We start from the raw sequence: 21342 nt of genomic DNA on the forward strand, positions 1-21342 counted from the left end.
CAATCTGAAAGTTGACAGATGGTCCAGCAGAGGGTGGAGTCATCAGCAAAGAGATAAAGAGGATTTTCCAGAGAGTCAGAGAGATCATGAATTAAAACCAGAAAAAGAACAGGGCCCAGAAAGCTACCTTAAGGAACTGTAACCTGAACAGGAAGAGGGGATGAGAGAACTCCATTTAGGGCCACACGTTGGCTATGAAAGGAGAGGAAGTCTGCGAGCCATGAGTGGAGATGTCCTTGGATACCATAGGAAAAGAGTATGGTGAGCAGGGCAGGGTGCTAGACCATATCGAAGGCACGCAATATGTCTCGGGATAGGCTCTGATTTCATTTCTGGGAGTGAGGACCTCCATCCATTGTTGGGAGAGCAGAAGCAGCATATCCAGGGTAGAGTGACCTGGTCTGAATCCAAATTGATGATCGGAAATCAAGCCATTGGAGAAGAGGAAGGATTTAATGTCTGAAGCGATGATGGATTCAATAACCTTGCTGATGACTGGGAGAAGGATAATTGGTCTGTAGTTGCAGGGATCTGTTTTTGCACCTTTTTATGCAGGGAAGTAATGTTTGCTGATTTCCAAGCAGATCGCAAATGAGAAGTTGAATAGAACAGAGAGATGGTGAGCAAGAGAACAGATAGAGCAGTGGTTCTTAACCTTTTCAGATGCCGAACCCCTCAAATTTGACCAAAATTTTCAATTTTAATTAATACGAAAATGAAAAAAAAAAATTGCAGCAAAATTCAAGAGTATATTTGTATAATAAGAAGAATAAATTCAATTTCAATTAATATAAAAATCAAATTACATCAAAATTCAAAAGTATATTTGGATAATAAGAAGAATTCGATCTTAATGCGATTTTTGTTCTTGGTTTTTTGAGGCGATCTGGGAAATGTGTCGCTTTGTTTTGGCAAGGGCCACCCTCATATCACTTTCACATGCAAGTCTGCTCCTTTTCTTTGTTTTGATGTCCAGCAGTTTCGAAAATGCATGCTCACAGAGATACGTTGTAACGAACGGCGTGAGGATCTCAAGGGCAATTTTAGCGATGAGAGGATACCCTTCCATTTGGCGGCACCAAAACGTTAAGAACGTTGTTGTGCCGAAGAGTTGTTGTTGAATCCTGGCTCTGCTGAAGTTCGATGAGGTCGTCGAGGTATTGATCGTTGACATCTGCCGTTGCAACGCCGAAAGTAAATGGTTGTCTCACCCATGCTGGGTGTTGTGCTTGGTCAGGGGAATATCCATCGAATGACTTTCCCAGCTCATCCAAGTGCGTGGCAATCGCTTGCTTCAGTTCCCTTGGTATAGCAGTGCCTCCAATTTCAGAATCATCTTCAATTCCGCTCACCACTCGTCCAGTAGCGGAAAGTTCATGAAGTTTTCCCTTCTCTGTTCGCTGCCTCCACAACGGTAACTTCTTTCGAAAGGCGCTCAACTTTTCTTCAGCTTCGATGACATTCACTCCACCACCCTGCATCTGGCAATTGAGATGGTTGAGTGCGTCGAAGATGTCAGCCATGTACGCCAAGGCTAGGATGAACTTTGTTTCTTCGAAATGAGTTGCATGACGATGTTGGTGCTCTCGCAGAAACAGGGCTAATTCTATACACAAGGCAAAAACACGCCTCGGTACCTTCCCTCGTGATAACCACCGAACGTTAGAGTGGAAGAGAAGGACTTCGAATTCAGAGCTAATTTCATTGCACAGCTCTTTGAAGATGCAATGATTCAGAGCACTGCTTCGGACATAATTCACAGTTTCAACGACGATTTTCAGAACATCGGCCAGTTCTGGAGGCAGAGTTTTTGATGCCAGCGCGTATCTGTGCAGGACACAGTGCTTGACGATGACGTGTGGTGCATCGGCCTTCACCAGCGCTACAAAACCAGAGTTGCGCCGCAGCATGGCTGGAGCCCCGTCCGAGCAAACTGCAGACACCATGTTCCACGAAAGACTGGTGCTTCTGAAGAAGTCATCCACAAGTTTCTTCACGTCAGCTGCTTTAGTAGTCGTTGTGAGAGGCTTGCAGAACAGAAACTCTTCCGTGATCTCGTCTCCCTTGACATAACGCACAAATACGATGAGCTGGCTCAAATTAGAAACGTTGGTGGTCTCGTCGAGTTGAAGGCTGAATTTCGTTTCGTCGTCGAGTTGAATTTTCGTCGAGTTGAAGGCTGAAGACTCGCGACTAAATTTGCAACTACCTTGGTGAGGATATCATCGCTCATGTCGTCGATTCTGCTGCTGATGGTGTCATTTGAGAGTGGAACAAGAGACAACTTTTCTTCAGCAACTTTTCCAAGCATGATGTTGGCCATCTTCAATGCGGCGGTTTGATGAGTTTCGCCAACGGTGTGTGGTTTTCCCTGTTTTTCAATTAGATACGCAACTTCATTGGAATGAAGTTGTGGGCAGGCAAAGTATCCCTTGCGTCGAATCGAGCTCTTTGGAATTTGAATTCATCAAGCGTTGCGTCCTTGTACTGTCCCTCGCCATGCAATTTTATATTATGAAGTGTTCCCATAATTTCGCTGGTACAAGGATGGAATTGCTCAACTCAACATAAAATTTCCGTGGTATACGTGAACCCATATCGCACGTAATCCTCCGACCATTTCGTTTTCTTACTTGACATCCTGATCCTGAAAAAAAATAAAAATAAAATTAAGTTAGACTGAAAGCAAAATTATAACAAAATTGCAATGTGTTTCGGAGGGCTTTCTCCGAACCCCTGTGACTGGCTCACCGAACCCCTGGGGTTCGATCGAACCCAGGTTAAGAACCACTGAGATAGAGGATGGCATACTGCTATCTCCTGGCGTGGTTACATTACTTTTATGCATCGCATTGGAACACTCATTTGATAGCATTTTGGCAGATTATGACAGGGTGTTTTCACATTTGTGTTATCAGCTGCACATTTTGGCCACACTTTAGGCCACCAGGAGCAGCCAGTGGTCCACGGACTGTGCTATAAAGAACAGGGAGCTGGATCTTTTGGGAAAACATGCCTACTCACAGAATCTTTTACCTCTGCCACCGAGGGTGAAGGAGGTTATATTTTCACCTCTGTCTGTTTGTGTGCATGATATCTCAAAAAGTTTCGGACCGATCTGGATGAAATGTGGGCAGGTTGGGTGTTTAACAGGACGAACTGATTAGATTTTGGTTAAGATCTGGATCGGATCCGACTGCTGGAATTTTTAAAGTGATTCTTCACCATTGAGTGATCAGGCCACAAACGATATATAGCATGATATCTCAAAAAAGTTGTGGACGGATTCGGATGAAACTTGGTGGACATGTTGGGTGTGTGACCACAACGAATCGATTCGATTTTGGTTCTTAACCTGGGTTTGAAGATCTGGATACAAGAATTATTTAATTCTCAAAGTGATCCTTCACCATTGTGAGATGGGGCCAAAACGATGTAGTACTGTAAAGCATGATATTTCAAAAATGTATTGGGCCCGATATGTTCCAGTGGATCAGGTATGACGTGGCGGAGGTATGCGCTCTGCCGAGTGCCTTTCTTGTTGGATGTATTGCTACAAGCAGCAACAATACATTGAGATGGCATTCTTAGTACTTTTTCAAAGCGTATGTAGGTCGCATGGAAACGTAAGTCCTGAAGCAAATGTATCCTCGAGATGACATCGTGGGTCACATGATATATGATGTAATCACATCGCCGTTTTTTAATTTTTTTGGAAAAAGGGGGTGGGGGGTAGGGGGTGACAATCAAGCATACAAGGACATCAAAAAGCAATGATGAAGTGTTAAGTGAAGTCATATTTATTCATTAAACCATACATTAATTTCTGATTCTGTGGACCTTTTAAGTGAAATTTGTAACTTATTTGTTCCATACCTTTTAAGGACTCCACCGTCGTGTTGTTGCTTTTTCACTTCTTTCTGATACACATCCTTCCTTTTTTTCTGTGAACGATTTTCAGAGAAATCGAGGACGATCTTCAGGATGTTTTCCTGCACCAAGAATGTTCATACCTCCAAAGAGAGATCTTTACGACCAGACCAGAAGAGTCACTGTGCGATTTGCAAGGATTATGAACAGAATTTTAACCATGACCAGGTACAGGTGAACATTGACACTTGTGAAAAGACACACAAGGGCAATGAATGCAATAAATTAGGTAGTTGCTCCTCAGGTCCTGAGATACATACGAATACCCACACCGTTACAAGTCCGAACAGGTGCAGTAGGTACAATAAAGCATCGGGGCAGAACTCAATCCGCCAAGTACATTTGAGGATTCCTACAGGAGACGCAGCATTCAGATGCAGTGTATGTAATACATTTTATCGAAATAAATCCACCTACCAGAATCACAAGAAAACCCACATTGGTGAAAAGCTCCACAAGTGCACGATGTGCAATAAATCATTCAATCGTAAGTCGAAGTACGAGGAACACATGAGGACGCACACTGGGGAGTTGGAGATTTTGAGTTCTGGGAGAACTTCCTCCCACCTTCTGAAACCCGCAAATGGAGATAACGACCAACAGGAGAAACTGTACATGTGCAGTGTGTGCTGTAAATCGTTCGGAAACATCTCAGGCCTCAAGATACACATGCGGACCCACACCGGGGAGAAGCCATACAAGTGCAGTGTGTGCAATAAATCATTTACGCAGAAGTCAACGTGCCATGCACACATGCGGACACACACTGGGGAGAGGCCGTACAAATGCAATGTGTGCAATAAATCGTTTGTAAGAATCTCTAATTGTCAGGTACACATGAGAACTCATAGTGGAGAAAAGCCTTACGAGTGCAGTGTGTGCAAGAAATCATTTCGAGAGAATGAAAATCTCAAGGCACACATGAGGATACATACGGGAGAGAAGCCATACATGTGCAGTTTGTGCTGTAAATCATTCTGTCGCATCTCAGGCCTCAGCATACACAAGAGGACTCACACCGGGGTGAAGCCATATAAGTGCATTATTTGCAGTAAATCGTTTACTCAGAAGTCAACGTACCAGGCACATTTGAGGACTCACACTGGGGAGAAGCCGTATAATTGCAGTGTGTGCAATAAATCATTCTGTCACATCTCAGGCCGCAATGTACACATGAGGATGCATACCGGAGAGAAGCCGTATATGTGCACTGTGTGCAATAAATCATTTGTTAAAAATTCAAACTGCCAGGACCACATGAGGATCCATACTGGTGAAAAGCCTTTTGAATGCAATATTTGCCACAAGTCATTTATTCAGCAGTCAACATACCAGGGGCACATGAGGACTCACACTGGAGAAAAGCCGTACAAGTGCAGCCTTTGTGACAAGTCATTCAATCACATCTCAGGCCGCCAGGTACACATGAGATCCCACACGGGGGAAAAACCGTATAGGTGCACTTCTTGCAATAAATCGTTTATTCAGAGTTCTGCCTGCCAGAAACACATGAGGATTCATACTGGCGAGAGGCCATTCAACTGCAGTGTGTGCAATAAATCCTTCACCGATAACTCAAACTGCCAAGCACACATGAGGACCCACATTAGGGGAGAAAGTATTTCACTGTCATGTATGCAGCAAATCATTTAGTCAGAATTCATCAGGCCAGGCCACATGAGGACCCACATTGGAGAAATAGGGAATATTAATATGGCAACACTAAACTCAAAGAAAAACAATATCATCCAACAGAAAATATTCACAAAGGAGGAACTAAGAATAACAGATGAACAAATTGACGAGGCAATAAGGAATGGCTGGTCACCTACAAATGACGACCTACCACCAATGTCACAATGGAATGACGGGACATACGTTTGGGATGAGATTCACTTCGTACAAACTCCCAAAGAAAAGGAGCAACCAACAGAACTTACTGGTGCTACACAGAAAATCAAGCGAGAGGAAAACAGAAACAGATGGGATTTCAAATTCAATCACAATAACAGAAACAGAAATTGGGCAACAGTTTGTAGAACTGAATAAAGAAACAAAACTGAAAACTCCACAACAGGACCAGATAATGACAAAAAGAAATGCTGCAGCAGCACCCCTAGAGAAAGATCAACTCGAAGTTACTAACTCAGCTCAAATCGCACCTTTGCAAACAAAACTAGAAAGCATCTGAAAACTCAAAGCCCGTCCGTGTCCGCTTTGTACTCAAACTAAACTTGACGAAAACAGTTAAAAAAGATGGTACATTTTATTAATTTGTGTTTTCCACAATCTCGTCATAAAGGTTTGTTGAAGATTTGATGACAAAAGCTCAATTGGTAAAAATGTTATGGCCGAGTGATACACACTGAATCTCAATGGTAAATAAAGATTTGATTAAAACATTTACGGCTGGTCTACCACTTCACCAATGACGTCATCCTTGCAACGCTTTATTCCCCATTGGGAGTCGAATGAGATATGCGAAATTTCATTTTTTTCCGATCAGCGGTTTCAGAGATATAGTGCTTCAATGTTTTCCGTTTTAATCCAAGATGGCTGCCATATCAAGTGACCTATGATGTCACAATTATAATTAAAATATTCTCGATGGGGATCGCTCCGACCCTGGAAATTGTCAATTGGGCAGGTAGTTGCTGAGGAAAAAAAAAATGTAAAAAAAGGCCAAAAAAAGGGTCGAATAATGAAAATTATTTCAACAAAATTATTAATTTGGTGTCTCCACATTCTCATAATAAAGCTTTGTTAAAAATTTGATGATAAAAGCTCAAACGGTAAAAAAAATTATGGCCCGGAGAGACATACAGACAGACAGATACACAGAAGTCATTGCAAAACCCCGTCTTCCGCTGCGTGGGGGATGGCCTAACAAAGAGCAACAAGGATAGATCACAATGAGGAGGAGACTAATGGACAAGAGAATGAAGAAGAGGTTGACGATGAACAGCATATGGGCAAATCCATGAATAGGTGGACAAAAAATGTAAAATTTTAAAATTTTTTAATTTAAAATTTAAAATTTAAATTTAAATTTAAATTAAATTTAAAAAAAAAAAAATTAATTTTACTGCAGAAAATATTTAACTGGTGCAGTAACATTATAAGACCTGAGAGCTACTGGAAATGACAGATTTTGTATCTGGGGCCTCTCATTTTTTTCATGTGGCCCTCACAAATAAGTGCCACTTAACTGTCATCACAAACAGTGGATTTTCCTAGATTTGAAAGCTCCTTGGAAATGACACAGACTGGCCTTCAGGATGAAATTTTTAAACTTAGATTACAGTTAATGGATTAATTTACAAAGCTTTCAACTTTGAAAAGTCCCTATTACTTTTCTCAGCACATGGTTCCAAAGATAGCTCTGGCACACATGTAATGTCAGTCACAAAAAAACAGAATTTATTTTGCTGCTAAGCCTTCCTTCATGATCTAGATGTGTTTTTTCACAGTTCCCTTACTGGAGGTTATGAGTAACTCATTCATAGCAAACAAAACTCCAGTTCAACTATTTGAGCTGACAGGGCAGGGGCTGAAATCTGTAACGTCAGTCATGGATAACAGTCACATCTTGTAATGTCAGTCACACGGTTAATTTACGCCTTAAACACGAGATGGCAGCACATACTAGTGCACATTTTGTGCAATTGATTGCAGTACATTATATATGTACTGCATTGTTTTTGAACATGGTGTGTGAAAGTTTTTACCAGGTTTTTCAGTGGCATATATCAGCTGCATCTGAACTCAGCAGGTAAGAAATATAATACAAAACAATTCCCTGTGAATTGTAGTATTAGAAAATAGACGTGACATCATAAGAAAGAATCAAAACAAGTAGATTTACAGATAAATTTAAAGACAAAAGTGGATGGTCACATGGTGAGAAATTTGATTAATCTAATTACTATGTCAAATGATTTAAGAACTATTTAAGACGAGTCTACTTTGTTCTAAAATTGACATGAATACAATTTTATTGTAATTGCATGCTCCAGGGAAATATTTTTTTCAAGGTCAGGGAAAAGTCAGGGAATTTTGTCAAAAGTGTAAAAATGTTGATGATAAGCTGAAATGTCGGCACCAAGAATTGTGATTTTCAACAGTCAATATTAATATTTGCAAAATAATTTTTTGTTTTCTTGTAAAATTACCTTGTTCTGGTGTTCAGTTAAATACATGCATTTTTATGTAATAAATTGTTGGAAAGAACAGCTGTAGGGGTGAAGGGAGGGAGTTATAAATATTTTTGGTAATTCTTGTTTAATTGTTTGGTCAGTGAAAATTGCAATTTGGTCAGGGAAAAGTCAGGGAATTTTGAAGTACCAGTTTTGTGGCAACCTTGTGCTCATTTAAACACTTAGAGTGGTAAAATACAGTATTAATGTTAGTGTACAACCTAGTCATATTTATAATTCTGTCCTTCAGGAGAAAATTCCCATGACTGCTGCCGAACGTCAGGCCAAATGTCGTGCCAAACTAAAGGAGAGCAGGGAAAACTATGCTGAACATAAAAAGAAGAATGTTCAGTACCAGATGAAGAGCAGGTGCAAGAAGAAAGAGCGAGAATTAAGTCTCCCAAACCGTGACCAAAAGCTCATACAGGAGCACCGCCGCGAAGAAACCAGGAAGCGCGTAGCAAAGTGGCGTGCATTGAAGAAACAAGAGGCAAAAGACAAGGGCCCAGCTGCACTGATAGTGCCATTTAGGAATGCACATGTCTTAGACAAAGCAATTTATCGTGCTAGACAGGCTCTGCGGCCAGCATTGCCATCAACACCACGTCGTGAGAAAGCTGTCTGTCGTGAACTGCTCCGAAGGACGTTTGACATAGATGATGAACCATGCTACAGTCCAAATCAGCCAGTGGGACATAAACCTCTGTTTAAGGAGACCATCGACAAGGTTGTTGAATTTTATGAGAGGGATGATATCAGCCGCCAAGCACCAGGGAGAAAAGATGTAATCAATGTAAGAAATGAAGCTGGGGAAAAGGAAAAACGACAAGCCAGGCATTTGACCACCTCTGTGAAGGAAACCTATGCTCTTTTCTGTGAAGAGTACCCAGAAACAAAGATTGGCAAAAGCAAATTTGCTGAGCTTAGACCAAAGCATGTGCTGTTGTTGAACAAACTGCCACACAATGTATGCATGTGCAGATACCATGAAAACTTCATTGATGCAATAAGTGCTCTACATAAGACTTGTCGTGACTTTCCACTATACACCTATGAACTTCCAGGGAAATTTCTGTGTGCTGAATCGACGGAGCAATGCTGGCTGAATAAGTGCTCTGAGTGCAAAGATGGCAAAGGCTTTGCAATCTACTTTGAAAATCATGATGTTGCTGATGATGACATAGTCACTTGGTACATCTGGAAGAATGATGAAAATGACAAACTATGCAAGGCAGTCGAGGAAGGCACTGTCAGTGAGTTAAGGGAATACATCTGCAGCATAACTCCGCAATTTATGGAGCATTGTTACATTAAACGCCAGCAAGCGGCGAGGTACACTCAAGAGAGGGAGGCTGCTATGTCAACACCCAATGATGAGTCAAAGGCCCTGCTGCAGGTGGACTACTCGGAGAATTACTCCTGCTCAAACCAAGATGAAATACAGAGTGCTCACTGGAAACAACAAGTGACCCTGTTCACTGCTGCCCTTTGGCACTCTGGTGAACTCCACTCCATGGTAATAGCATCAGACAATTTGACTCATGCCAAAGAAACACTCGTGGCCTACATCAGTAGGATTCTTGATGAACTGCCATCAACAGTGACAACTGTGTCTCTTTGGTCTGACGGACCGGCTTCCCAGTTCAAGAACCGCTATGTTGCTGCTGGAATGCATGCACTAGAGCAATATCATGGCATTGAAATTCACTGGAATTTCTTTGCCACTTCACATGGTAAAGGGCCAGTGGATGGGATCGGGGGATCCATGAAGAGAAAGGTGTGGACTGGTGTAATGGCAAGGAAATTCCTGGTCACAAATGCTTCATCATTTGTCAAGGCTGCTTCATCTGATGATGCATCAAAGGTCAAGGTGCTGGAAATGGCTGAAAGTGAAATCACTCAGAGAAATGAGTCTCTGAATCTTGCCCATGTGTTCAGCAATGCTCCTGCTATCCAAGGCATATCAAGAGCTCACTACCTGAAGATCAGTGGTGGCATTGCAGTCTCCTACACAATGAGTAAAGATGCAGATAGTGCTGCAGATGAAGAGTCTGGCCAAAATGATGATCCTGATGTAGAAGTAAAGGACTGGTGTCTCGTAGAATACGACAATGAACTGTTTCCTGGTGAGGTCATATCAAAGATTGGAGAGAATTACGAAGTGTCTGTCATGGTGAAGTCAGGTGGATACTGGAAATGGCCTGCAAAGGAAGACAAAATCTTCTACACCAAGGACACAATTAAGAAGCGGCTGGAGGTACCAATTCCTGTAAACAGACGTGGATTATACAAATTCCCAGATTTTCCACAATGACTTTTCTACTTATGATGGTAACTGCCACCTGGACTCCAAGGACCTCTGGATTTGGAGAAAGTAGAAAATTCTGACAATCAGCCTTCATGTGTAGTTTAGCTGAATTACGAATTGTTTACCAATTGTGGCATGCCATATAATTTGTCCTGAAGTCAGCATACATGTTCCTATCCTAGATTAGATGTTTCATTTTTTTATGTGTGCATCATGACATCCGAAGAACAATTATCTGATTCATACTGCATGCTTGTTATTCACAATTAATATGTGTTCCACTCAAACACACTGACATAGATTTGTGTACAAGTATGTTGTCATTTAGATGAGAATCAGCATTTAGAATAATAGAATTGTTGACAATGCAGTTAATATTTGTGGTACATGAAAACTCCATACCATTCAGAACTCTTATGTTACCCTACTTAGCCAAGCTGACAGCATAGATATGCAAGGTGTTAGCTCACGGACTGTTAATTGTAAGTGGACAAATCGTAATGTCAGTCACAGTAACGTCAGTCATACTATATTTATGTACATTACTGGAAAAATAAACAAGCTTTTTTTTGTTTTTATTCTGTGTATTTTAGTGGGATATGGTCTTGTAATGGTATAGGCAACAATTTTCTACTTCCAGTAGTTTGAGGACAATTTTGAATCAAAGTTGACTAGACGTTTTCCATTGCCATTTTTTCGTAACATCAGTCATGCTTCAAACTTCCGCCTCAACACAAAAGAAGCACAGAGCTAATGATGAATTGACAATACTTCCATGTCAAGCAAGGGCCAAGTATAGCTAGCCACAAAAATTGCAGCTAAATAATTAATGACATTGGCAGCTGTACAATTTTTTTTTTCACATTACTCTCAAATTCATAACGTCAGTCACGATGGATTCGCCCATATGCTTGAAGATGAGCTGGCAAATAAAATTGAGGAAATCAAACGAATATCTCCCAGGCAAAGACCACAACTCTACAGAATAAAGAACAACCAACTTGTTTCCCTGGAAAGTGACAATTTTTTTTGAGGGGGGGGGGAAATCTCTAAGTATCAAAAGGCACCAGTTCACCACTTGCTTGATATATGTGTACTAAATTTCGTAAATGTATCTTGAGGGGATTTGTAGTTAAGCTCCGGAAATGAAATGTGACGGACGGACGGACAGACGGAACCCATTTCTATATTGAGGTTGGCGGGGGATAATAAACAACTGAAGATGTAATTAAGGAGAAGAAACCAAGCAGTCTCTAAAATGCTCCCAAATTCACCTAATTGAGAGAAATTAACGATGTGAGTTTTGCAGCAGCACTGTACTCGTATTTCCAAGAGAAAATAGCAGGCAAACAATGACAAAAAATATCGATCTGATAAACTTTCTGATAACCTGACCAGAAACAAAACACCGCCATGAAAACAGAGACTTGAGAAGCAGAAAGACCGACTGAGGGTGGAAATGGGACAAATAGAACAATTCAAGAGAGGAAAACAAAAGTCCAAAACTCATGAAAAGAATTGGACAAATAAAAAAGAAATACAACAAAGAAAACAATGGACTAGAACCATTAGCTGGCCATAATAAACTCCAAATACAACAGATAATGGGGGGGGGGGGGGGAACTATGATGAGGCCAACAACATAAGAAATCAAAATAAACAGTTTGAAAACAACCTGAAAAAGTTATATCGAGAGCTAGGGAAACAAAAACAAAATGTGACAACTCTTGCTAAAAAAGAAGACAGAGAAAAAAAATTTGGAAAGGTATATTTGAAGACGAAAAACAACACAACAAGGAAGCAGGTTGGATACGACACTTGGAAAAAAAAAAAAAGCAACATCTACACGAAATGCATCCAATGAAAATTGATGAAGAGAAAATTATAAAACATCTTGCCAAAGTTCAAATGCCCAGGCCTGGATAGGATTCCAAATTTCTGGCTAAAGCAGCAACATTCTCTCCACCCTCACTATGTTCGAGCATTTAACGAACTCGTCCAAGGAGAACAGCCAATGGATGAATGGTTCACAGAAGGCAATACTCTTAATCCCAAAATATGAAGAAACCCATCTTCCCAACAAATATAGACCAATAACATGCCTACAAACAGCACACAAACTTTTAACAGGTATAATCACCGATGCAATTTACGACCACCTCACTCAACAATGAGCTTTAGAGGCAGAGCAGAAAGGATGTAAGAGAGGATGCTATGGAAGACTCGACCATTTATTGTGAAACAAAACCATGCTTGAAAACTGTAAGCTCCGCCAAACCAACATATCTCCATCCTGAACAGATTACAAAAAAGCCTTTGATAGTGTCCCACATTCATGGATTATAAAATGCTTACATGTATACAAAATTGACCCCCAAATAGTCACACTAATTAAGAAAGCAATGATGCTCTGGAATAGAACGCTGTTACTACCTTATGTGGAAAGAAAGATTGAAATCCCAGGAGTAATGATGTGATGTATCTTACAGGCTGACAGTCTCCCCCCCACCCCCCTCCAATTTTGTCTGGCTTTGGACTCAACCGAGTACCCTCATGAATGAACAAGGACACGGATACAATCTCACATGCAACAGAAAAATGACCAAAGGAATAAGAAAGGTGACATCTACTGTACATGGATGATCTAAAACTCTTCGCATTGAATGATAAGAAATTGGCAGATCAACTAAAACTAGTAAATCAGTACTCAGAGGACATTCAAATGGAGTTTGGGCCTGACAAATGTGCCAAATGTACATTTATACAAGGAAAAACAAAAAGATCAGACAACATCTCAATCGATCAAAGTACACCAATACAATAACTAGAAAATGAAGCTTCCCAAAAATACCTCGGAATAGCAGAAAGCCCCTCGGTCCAACACAAGAAAATGTGTAAAATAAGCAGCAAAAAGTACTTGCACAGAATAAGTAATTCAGAAGTCATCCTTCTCTCCAAGAAACAAAACGAAAGCGAGAAACTAACTTGTAGTGCCGGTATTCCAATATAGCTGTGCAATTATAAACTGGCCACAATTGGAGATCAACAATTTAGACACCAAAACATGGAAACTTCTAACTATTTACAAGATATTCCACAAAAATCAATGCATACCAAGATTGTACTTACCAAGACGAGAAGGAGGAAGCGGTCTGATGGAGCTTAACCAAGTGCACAGAACAATGTGTGAAGGACGAGTGGAGTATATGAAGAGCTCAACAGACTATCGGATGAGATTTGTATACGAACAAGAAAACAACAAACCAGAAAAGGAATCCTTAATCCATTCAGCAAGAAACTTCCAAAAACAGGTGCAAACTAGAAGAGCACTCGGTAGAGCTCATACCTCTGCCCCGTAATGCCTGATCCACGAGAACATATCTGGCCCAATACATTTTTGAAATAACGTGCTATATATTAGTTTAGCCCTTTCTCTTAATGGTGAAGAATCACTTAAAAAAAAAGTTATCGATCTAGATCTGGATTCGCATCTTCACCAAAATTGAATCAATTCGTCCTTGTCACACACGCAGCATGTCCACCAAGTTTCGTACGAATCCGTTGACAACTTTTTGAGATATCATGATATACTGTATATCGTTTTTGGCCCTATCTCTCAATGTTGAAGAATCACTTTAAAAACTCCAGTAGTCAGATCCTGATCCAGACCTTCACCAAAATCTAATCAGTTCATCCTTGTCACAAACCCAACCTGTCCACAAAATTTCATCCAGAACCGTCCACAACTTTTTGAGATATCCTGTACACAAAGAAACAGACAAACAAATAGACAGAAAGGGGTGAAAACATAACCCACTTTACCTTCAGTGGCGGAGGTGAATATAAAATGAAATACACTACCAACAACTAGAGGGGGAGCACTCGGTGGAGTGCAAAACCTCCGCCGCCAATACTGCTCGGTCACTCAAGTGAACCTGATATCTTATTCATTCAATTTGATGTCAACAGTGCTCACAGAGTTATAGTTTGCAACTTGCCCTTTTACATACTCATTTCATTTGTCATAACTGGATTCCTTGAGACAGAAATTGATTTTACGTGGGTATATCCACCTGAAGTTCCAAAATCAGCCGCAATTATAATTTTGGCATGTTTTTTGTTGGAAATCACTTATCTTCTTCTTCTTTCGGCTGCTCCCGTTAGGGGTCGCCACAGCGGATCATCCATATGATCCACATAATGATTTGGCACATGTTTTACGCCGGATGCCCTTCCTGACGCAACCCTGGTCGCCTCTTACGACAAAGGGATATGGTACACCTATTTTAACTGGGGTATACACCGGCCCAGTATACTGGTACTCATTTCGCCGACCTCGGAAGGATGACAGGCTGAGTCAACCCCCTGGTGTATTAATTCAGTGGCCCAACGGGGCTTGAACTCAGGACCTTTTGGATCCCAAGCCACTGCCCTAACCACTGCGCCAACACCAGGCTGTTGGAAATCACTTATAACTTGTAGAAATGCAAAAAAAAAAAAAAAAAAAATCAATTTTGTTGAAAAAAAATTAGCAAAATTTTTTTTCTCTAACAATTTTTTTTTTGGGGGGGGGGTTGGGAATCACTTAAAACATGTAGAAATGCAAAAAAAAAAAATTGAAATATTTTTTCAAAATGTCCGCCATAGCGGCCATATTGGATTTTGGACCAAGTCCAAAATCTAATGGCATGATCCTTGGACCATACCTAATCCCCCCACCAAGTTTCGTCGAAATCCGTCGAGGAGTTTTTCCGTAATGCTGTTCACAAACAAACAAACAGAAAGGGGTGAAAACAGTAACCTCCGATCTTCGATGGCGGAGGTTAAATATACATTGACAATTGAGGAAAAGACAAAGGATCAGGAAGATTTAAAAAAAAGAGGTCGACAGATTGGGAATGCACAGAAAAGGCTCATTGGAATGGCTAAGAAGAGGTCAGCTTAACTGAGATGGGGAACAAATCAATAAATGCCCAAGATTAAGGGGAATTACACCAATCGCTTTTAGATGGCAGGACACTATTTTGTTAGGTGGAAGGGTGGGGGGGGGGATCCATAGTTAGAATATAGTAAGCCTCTAGTATGATCCGCATGATTCACATAGCCTAGATTTACTCTTGTAAACAGGAAAAATGTCAGAGCAAGTCATATTTTTAAATGTGATGATGAGGAGGCAGCATATGTAATTTATAAACAGTTTAGCAAGGATAAGATTGGATGTGTAAACATCTCATGCTTGCAGGCAGGTGAGGACTTGCAGCCACAGAAAAGCGCAATCGGAAGTGCTTTGTATTTCAACTCCACTGATTATGAACTGTTCGCCCGTTGTGAGCAAGCCATGGCGGTGTGGTGGGAAGAAGAGCAGCTATGGCGAATCAGTCAAGGGCACAAGGGGGACTATGTAATAAACAGCCTAAGACCTGCGAGAACATTCTGGATGGGGGGGGGGGGTAGCATGAATGCTGTGGAAAAAACAGTACCGGAATGAATGAATAAAAACTGGTGCATGCTCTCTCGCTCTGACTCACGTTCTCACCTTCTTCATCTCGCTGATTCTCTTCATATACTGCTCTCTTCGGCTCTGCCGTGGACCAAGGAGGAGGAGATCCCCTTCATGCTGTATGCCCCCATCCAGAATGCGACTCACGCAACAACATCTTTGCCCTTTCCAATCGTACTCCTGGCCCACTGACTGCCAATCGTGATCCTGTTCCACCGACCGCCATCGCGCAATTGGAAAGTGTTCACCTGCTTCTCCTTTGTGAGTAAGAGTGTGGTGTTTGGCGCCTTAGCTGTGTTTGGATTGTTTATTTCCTTAACATTGTATAAAAGTTTGCATATCCCCTCTCCTACACTTGTCTGTCATGGCACTTGGTTTGTTTTGTTTTCCCCACATCCCATCCACCTCTTCTCCATGTATCTCTTTTTATTAAAAAATAAACTTTTAAAAGGGTAAGAGACCTTTTCCCATCTTTTGCCTCATGTGTGCATTCCAACACTGAATTTGGCTTTATTCGGTATAACCTTGGGGGAATTGGAAAGTGAATCCCAGCACAGAGGTATTTGAACGCAGTTTAGCTTCTCACCTTTCGGTTGTTCGTGGGACAAAGGTCCCGGCGTTGAGGCATATCACGTTGGCGAGCCTCCGACGTGACAATACCAATGACTTTAAGAAGATGGCAGGATTCAGCCAATCTGACAAGTGTAGGTTCTGCAAGGTTGAAACAGAAAGTACCAGTCACCTTCTTTCATGATGTAAAAATCTCTTGTCAGAACAATTGTGCACACAAAGGCACAACAATGTATTCAGAATAGTCCAATGGCCCATCTGCAAAAACGTCAATATACCAGTGTCAGATAAATTGTGGAAGCACAAACCAAAAGCGATCGTAGTTCTCATGTATGACCTGACCATCCCATTGAGATTGAATGTAGAAAACAAAGCATTGTGACCTGACATAGTACTTAGTACAAAGAAAAGAAAAGATGGCATTGCTAATCAAGGTGGCGGTGCCCAGGAACATTGGTCTAGAAAACTGACCAACTATCAGGATCTGGAAAATAAGGTCAAGAGAAACTCCTGATGCTGAAGAGCAACAACATTGTACCAGTCATAATTCAAGTAATGGGAATGATCAAGAAGCTCATTGAGATCTTAAAATCATTCTGGGGAATATTACTACAAACAAAAGACATGACAGCATCTGCAAAGTAATCCACTGGCACATCTGTAAACATTTCAACATCCCGGCCACAGAACAACCATGGATACACACGCCAAATCCTAACCTTGAAAATTAACAAATAATGCTCACGCATGACAAGATGATCCCGTCAAGTTAGTGTGGACATTGCAGACAAAGCATACATTAAAAAAATACTCATGCATAAAAAAAACATCGTAATCAATTATAAGTTCACATGTCACAGAAAAAAAAAAATAGAAAATGAGGAAGCATCTCAAAATGCAAAGCCTGTCCACTTTGCACTGTAATTAACCTTGATGAAAATGACAGTTAAAAAACACTTTACATTTTATTTATTTGTGTTCTCCATATTCTCATAATAAAAGTTTCTTGAAGATTTGATGCCAAAATCTCAATTGGTAAAAATGTTATGGCCTGGACAGACACATTGAAGCTGTGTGTGTGTGTGTGTGTGTGTGTGTGTGTGTGTGTGTGTGTGTGTGTGTGTGTGTGTGTGTGTGTGTGTGTGTGTGTGTGTGTGTGTGTGTGTGTGTGTGTGTGTGTGTGTGTGTGTGTGTGTGTGTGTGTGTGTGTGTGTGTGTGTGTGTGTGTGTGTGTGTGTGTGTGTGTGTGTGTGTGTGTCCTCCATCACAGAAAAACCATGAAATCTAAGCCTGAAACTTTGCATGCATATTAAGATAACTCCAAGGAAGTGCATGACTGACATTGGGTGTTTTGGTTAATTAAAGCACCCTTTTGAAGATAATTAACAGCCTTATTTAATTATATCCTTCATCAGGCGCACTGCTCTCTCTGGAGTTTTAAGGCGTTTCCTGGGTAACCTCTCTGGGGTCTGATACCGCCATGTTTTTTGGCCTGCTCAACCATGCCTTGACTTGGAACAGGCCGCAATAATTTATTACCGATATAGTTTTTTTCACTTTCCTCACTCATTATTGAATACCTGTTCATCGTAGCTGCAAATTGCTAGATACATCGCAATGCTTATAAACATCCAGACACCAATGTTTGTGGCTTTATTTCATTTCTGTACATGCAATAACCTCAAGAATCTCTTAAACTAAGCTGAGTTACAAAATTTAAGCTCCAGAATCGAACTTAGAAGCAGTTCTAACTCCTAAAAAAAAGTGCTAATTTGTCCAATGAGGACATATTTCACATTTCGAGCATCTCCAGGAGGTGTATGTATAACCTGATGGTTAGGTGATTGCCAATTGTTTGCCAAGTGAGCCGTTTATCTACCGATTTGTTGGAGTGCTTGAGGAACTTGGTGAGCACTCCACAATATTTGCACTGTCACTGAATACTGTGTGTCAATTGACTTGAACAAAGTTCAGAAGCCACTTGCATGCATTGTTGGCCATGTGTTATTCTCTCCCCTCCCTCCTCCCTCCCTCTTTTCCCGACCCCTCTCCCTCTCCCTCTCCCCTTTGCCTCTCTGCTCTCTCCTCCCTCCCTCCCCTTCTTTCTCTCTCCCTCCCCTTTTTCCCCCTCCCCTTCTTTCTCTCTCCCTCCCCTTTTTCCCCCTCCCTCCCCTTCTTTCTCTCTCCCTCCCCTTTTTCCCCCTCCCTCCTCCTCCCTGCTCTTCTCCCGCCCCTCCCTCCTCTTCTCCCGCCCCTCCCTCCTCTTCTCCCTCTCTTTTCCCCCTCCCTCCTCTTCTCCCGCCCCCTCTTCTCCCTCTCTTATCCCTCCCCCTCTTCTCCCACCCCTCCCCTCTCTTCTCCTCCCTCCCCTCTCTTCTCCTTCTCCGCCTCCCCCTCTTCTCCTTCTCCGCCTCCCCCTCTTCTCCGCCTCCCCCTCTTCTCCGCCTCCCCCTCTTCTCCGCCTCCCCCTCTTCTCCTTCTCTCCCTCCCCTCCCCCTTCTCCCCTCCCCTCCTCCCCCTCCCCTCCCCCTTCTCCCCTCCCCTCCCCTCTCCTCCTCCCCCTTCTCCCCTCCCCTCCTCCCCCTTCTCCCCTCCCCCTCCTCCCCCTCCTCCCCCTCCCCTCCCCCTTCTCCCCTCCCCTCCCCCTCTCCCCTCCCCTCCCCCTTCTCCCCTCCCCTCCCCCTCTCCTCCTCCCCCTTCTCCCCTCCCCTCCTCCCCCTTCTCCCTCCCCCTCCTCCCCTTCTCCCTCCCCCTCCTCCCCCTCCCTCCCCCTTCTCCTCCTCCCCTCTCCTCCTCCCCCTCTTCTCCTTCTTCCCCTCCCCCTCTTCTCCTTATTCCCCTCCCCCTCTTCTTCTCCCCCTCTCTTCTCCTCCCCCTCCCTACCTCTCTCCTCTTCTTCCCCTCCTTACCCCCTCCCACCTCTTCTCTTCTCTTCTCTCCCTCCCATTAACATTTCCATCAGCGAAGCCACGGCTTGTGTTTGTGAGTGGAATAACGATAACCAGAGAGTTGGTGTCAAAGCCACCCAATGCTCGCCTGTTTATACATTTATCGTTTTTAAAAGACTCGTCTAATAATTAATATTTTTTATAAAGCATTGCAGTGAAGTCTGATCCAAATAATTTTAAAGCAATGTATGTATTTGTATATTGTAATCAGGAACAAGAGCGCAGTGAGCACAATATACGCCTGAACAAGAAGGTATGCCCCCTCTGCGCCTCGTCCATCATCTTGTAACCGCAACCCCTCACCACACGAGGCATGGGAACCCCAACGGGCTTGATACGGCCAGCGGCACATTTTGATCCAGCCCACGTGGTGATGTTTTGTACAGTATTTTAATTTGGTATTATTACTGTACCTGTTTGAAGAAAGGGTTACCAGGGTAACGTGGACCTCTGTACACCTGCCTTTTGAACGTCTCACCTGTGTTGTGCACATAACCGGTTCGCGGCCCCTCAATGAGTTTAACAACAACAAAAGTTCCATGTCGTCCTCTATTACAGTAGTATTGATGTAATCACCACCAAGCATTTTGGATCCGATTACAGTGGGTGCTAACACAAGTTCAGGGGGTGCTATTGATTACCTATCGATATGAACAACTCCCTTGATCGCCAAGCGGTAATACAAGCAACTTACAAAGCGGTCGATACGGAACGCGTGACTTGGCAAGCGCTAACTAGCTGCTTGGTAATGGCACACACCCCAGGGAAGTTTCCTTCAGGCAAGCTCCACGTGCTCCACGTGCTCCACGTGCTGCACAAGCTCCACGTGCTCCATCAGCTCCACGTGCTCCATCAGCTCCACGTGCTCCACGTGCTCCATCAGCTCCACGTGCTCCACGTGCTCCATCAGCTCCACGTGCTCCACGTGCTCCACGTGCTCCACGTGCTCCACGTGCTCCACAAACCACCCGAATTTGCTGCTTGTGTAGAGAAAGTCACAAAACCCCTAAAACGTGTTCCATATGTCCTGGGACACACGCAATGCTCGTTCATTCATCTCCGAGTGAATCACATGAGATCAAGTTATCCATTCCGTCTTTAACCTTCTCGGTTATCAGAACGATTCAGATTCTGTTCCTCAAGTTAAAGTGAAAATCTGAAACAAGAATGATGGTTTTGATGTTAATCCGAGAGATTCCGGTCAATCACAGGACCCGTTAAACTTCTTCCGTACTTCCGGTGAATCGAACCACGTGGTTCGGAGACTCAATGGACACAGACCGAGATCGGGATCGAGTTCGTGTCCGAGAGAGTGTGGATGATACTGGGATTCTGGGAGGTGGAACCAAACGTGGTGGTTCTCTTGAACTGAGGGGTCATGGATCGAGAACCCACGAACTGCGTCCACGATCCGAGCTCGTCGGGTTCTGATGGAGGGAACAGAGGAGGTCCAGGAGGGGCTGCTGGGATCTGCGGGTTCAGGATCCTGGACGTTCAGAACCTTCATGATACAGGGGACGGGACGGACCAGGAACCAGGTACGGGGTTCTCTTGTACAGGTAATAATTTTGAGTACACATCCATTTATGACGTACGCACGGACGTTGATAAATTTGAAATGAGCACCCACGTGGGCGGGAGGATAATTACCCGAAGAGCACGTTCAACACACAAGCTGTAGGTAGTTAAACTTAAATCCATGAACCATTTCACCATGATCTGTGGAAGATCCATTAAAACACGATTTTTAAAAAACACTGAAATAGATAATCCATCAGACTCAAACACATTATCGTGCACAGTGTATCTATTTACTACGTACTAATACTATTTTAATATTCCCAAATAATCCCACCTTGTACACTCAGCCAGACTCGTTTTCCTCTCCAC

At 42.6% G+C, this 21342-nt stretch overlaps 2 protein-coding genes across 2 annotated transcripts in view; one reads left to right on the forward strand and one right to left on the reverse strand.

The window, feature by feature from the left end:
• The window catches only part of LOC147010009 (uncharacterized), a 187754-nt gene that overhangs the window by 16825 nt on the left and 149587 nt on the right, over nt 1–21342 (forward strand). The gene's annotated exons all lie outside the window — the stretch shown is intronic.
• LOC147010010 (protein FAM200C-like) lies at nt 849–4093 on the reverse strand. Its single transcript, XM_085861095.1, has 2 exons — nt 3877–4093; nt 849–2647 (listed from the first exon to the last, which is right to left on the reverse strand). Exon 2 carries the CDS (start codon nt 1944–1946, stop codon nt 1044–1046), a length of 903 nt encoding a protein of 300 aa, XP_085717221.1. The 5' UTR covers nt 1947–2647; nt 3877–4093; the 3' UTR covers nt 849–1043.

The sequence above is a fragment of the Eptatretus burgeri genome, chromosome 17, assembly GCF_056783735.1.
Source record: "Eptatretus burgeri isolate ZD-2024b chromosome 17, Ebu_testis_v1, whole genome shotgun sequence".
NCBI lineage: Eukaryota > Metazoa > Chordata > Myxini > Myxiniformes > Myxinidae > Eptatretus > Eptatretus burgeri.

Excerpts from the sequence above, each read along its gene's own strand:
- LOC147010010 (XM_085861095.1), bottom strand. The coding sequence starts at position 1,946 with ATGGTGTCTGCAGTTTGCTCGGACGGGGCTCCAGCCATGCTGCGGCGC.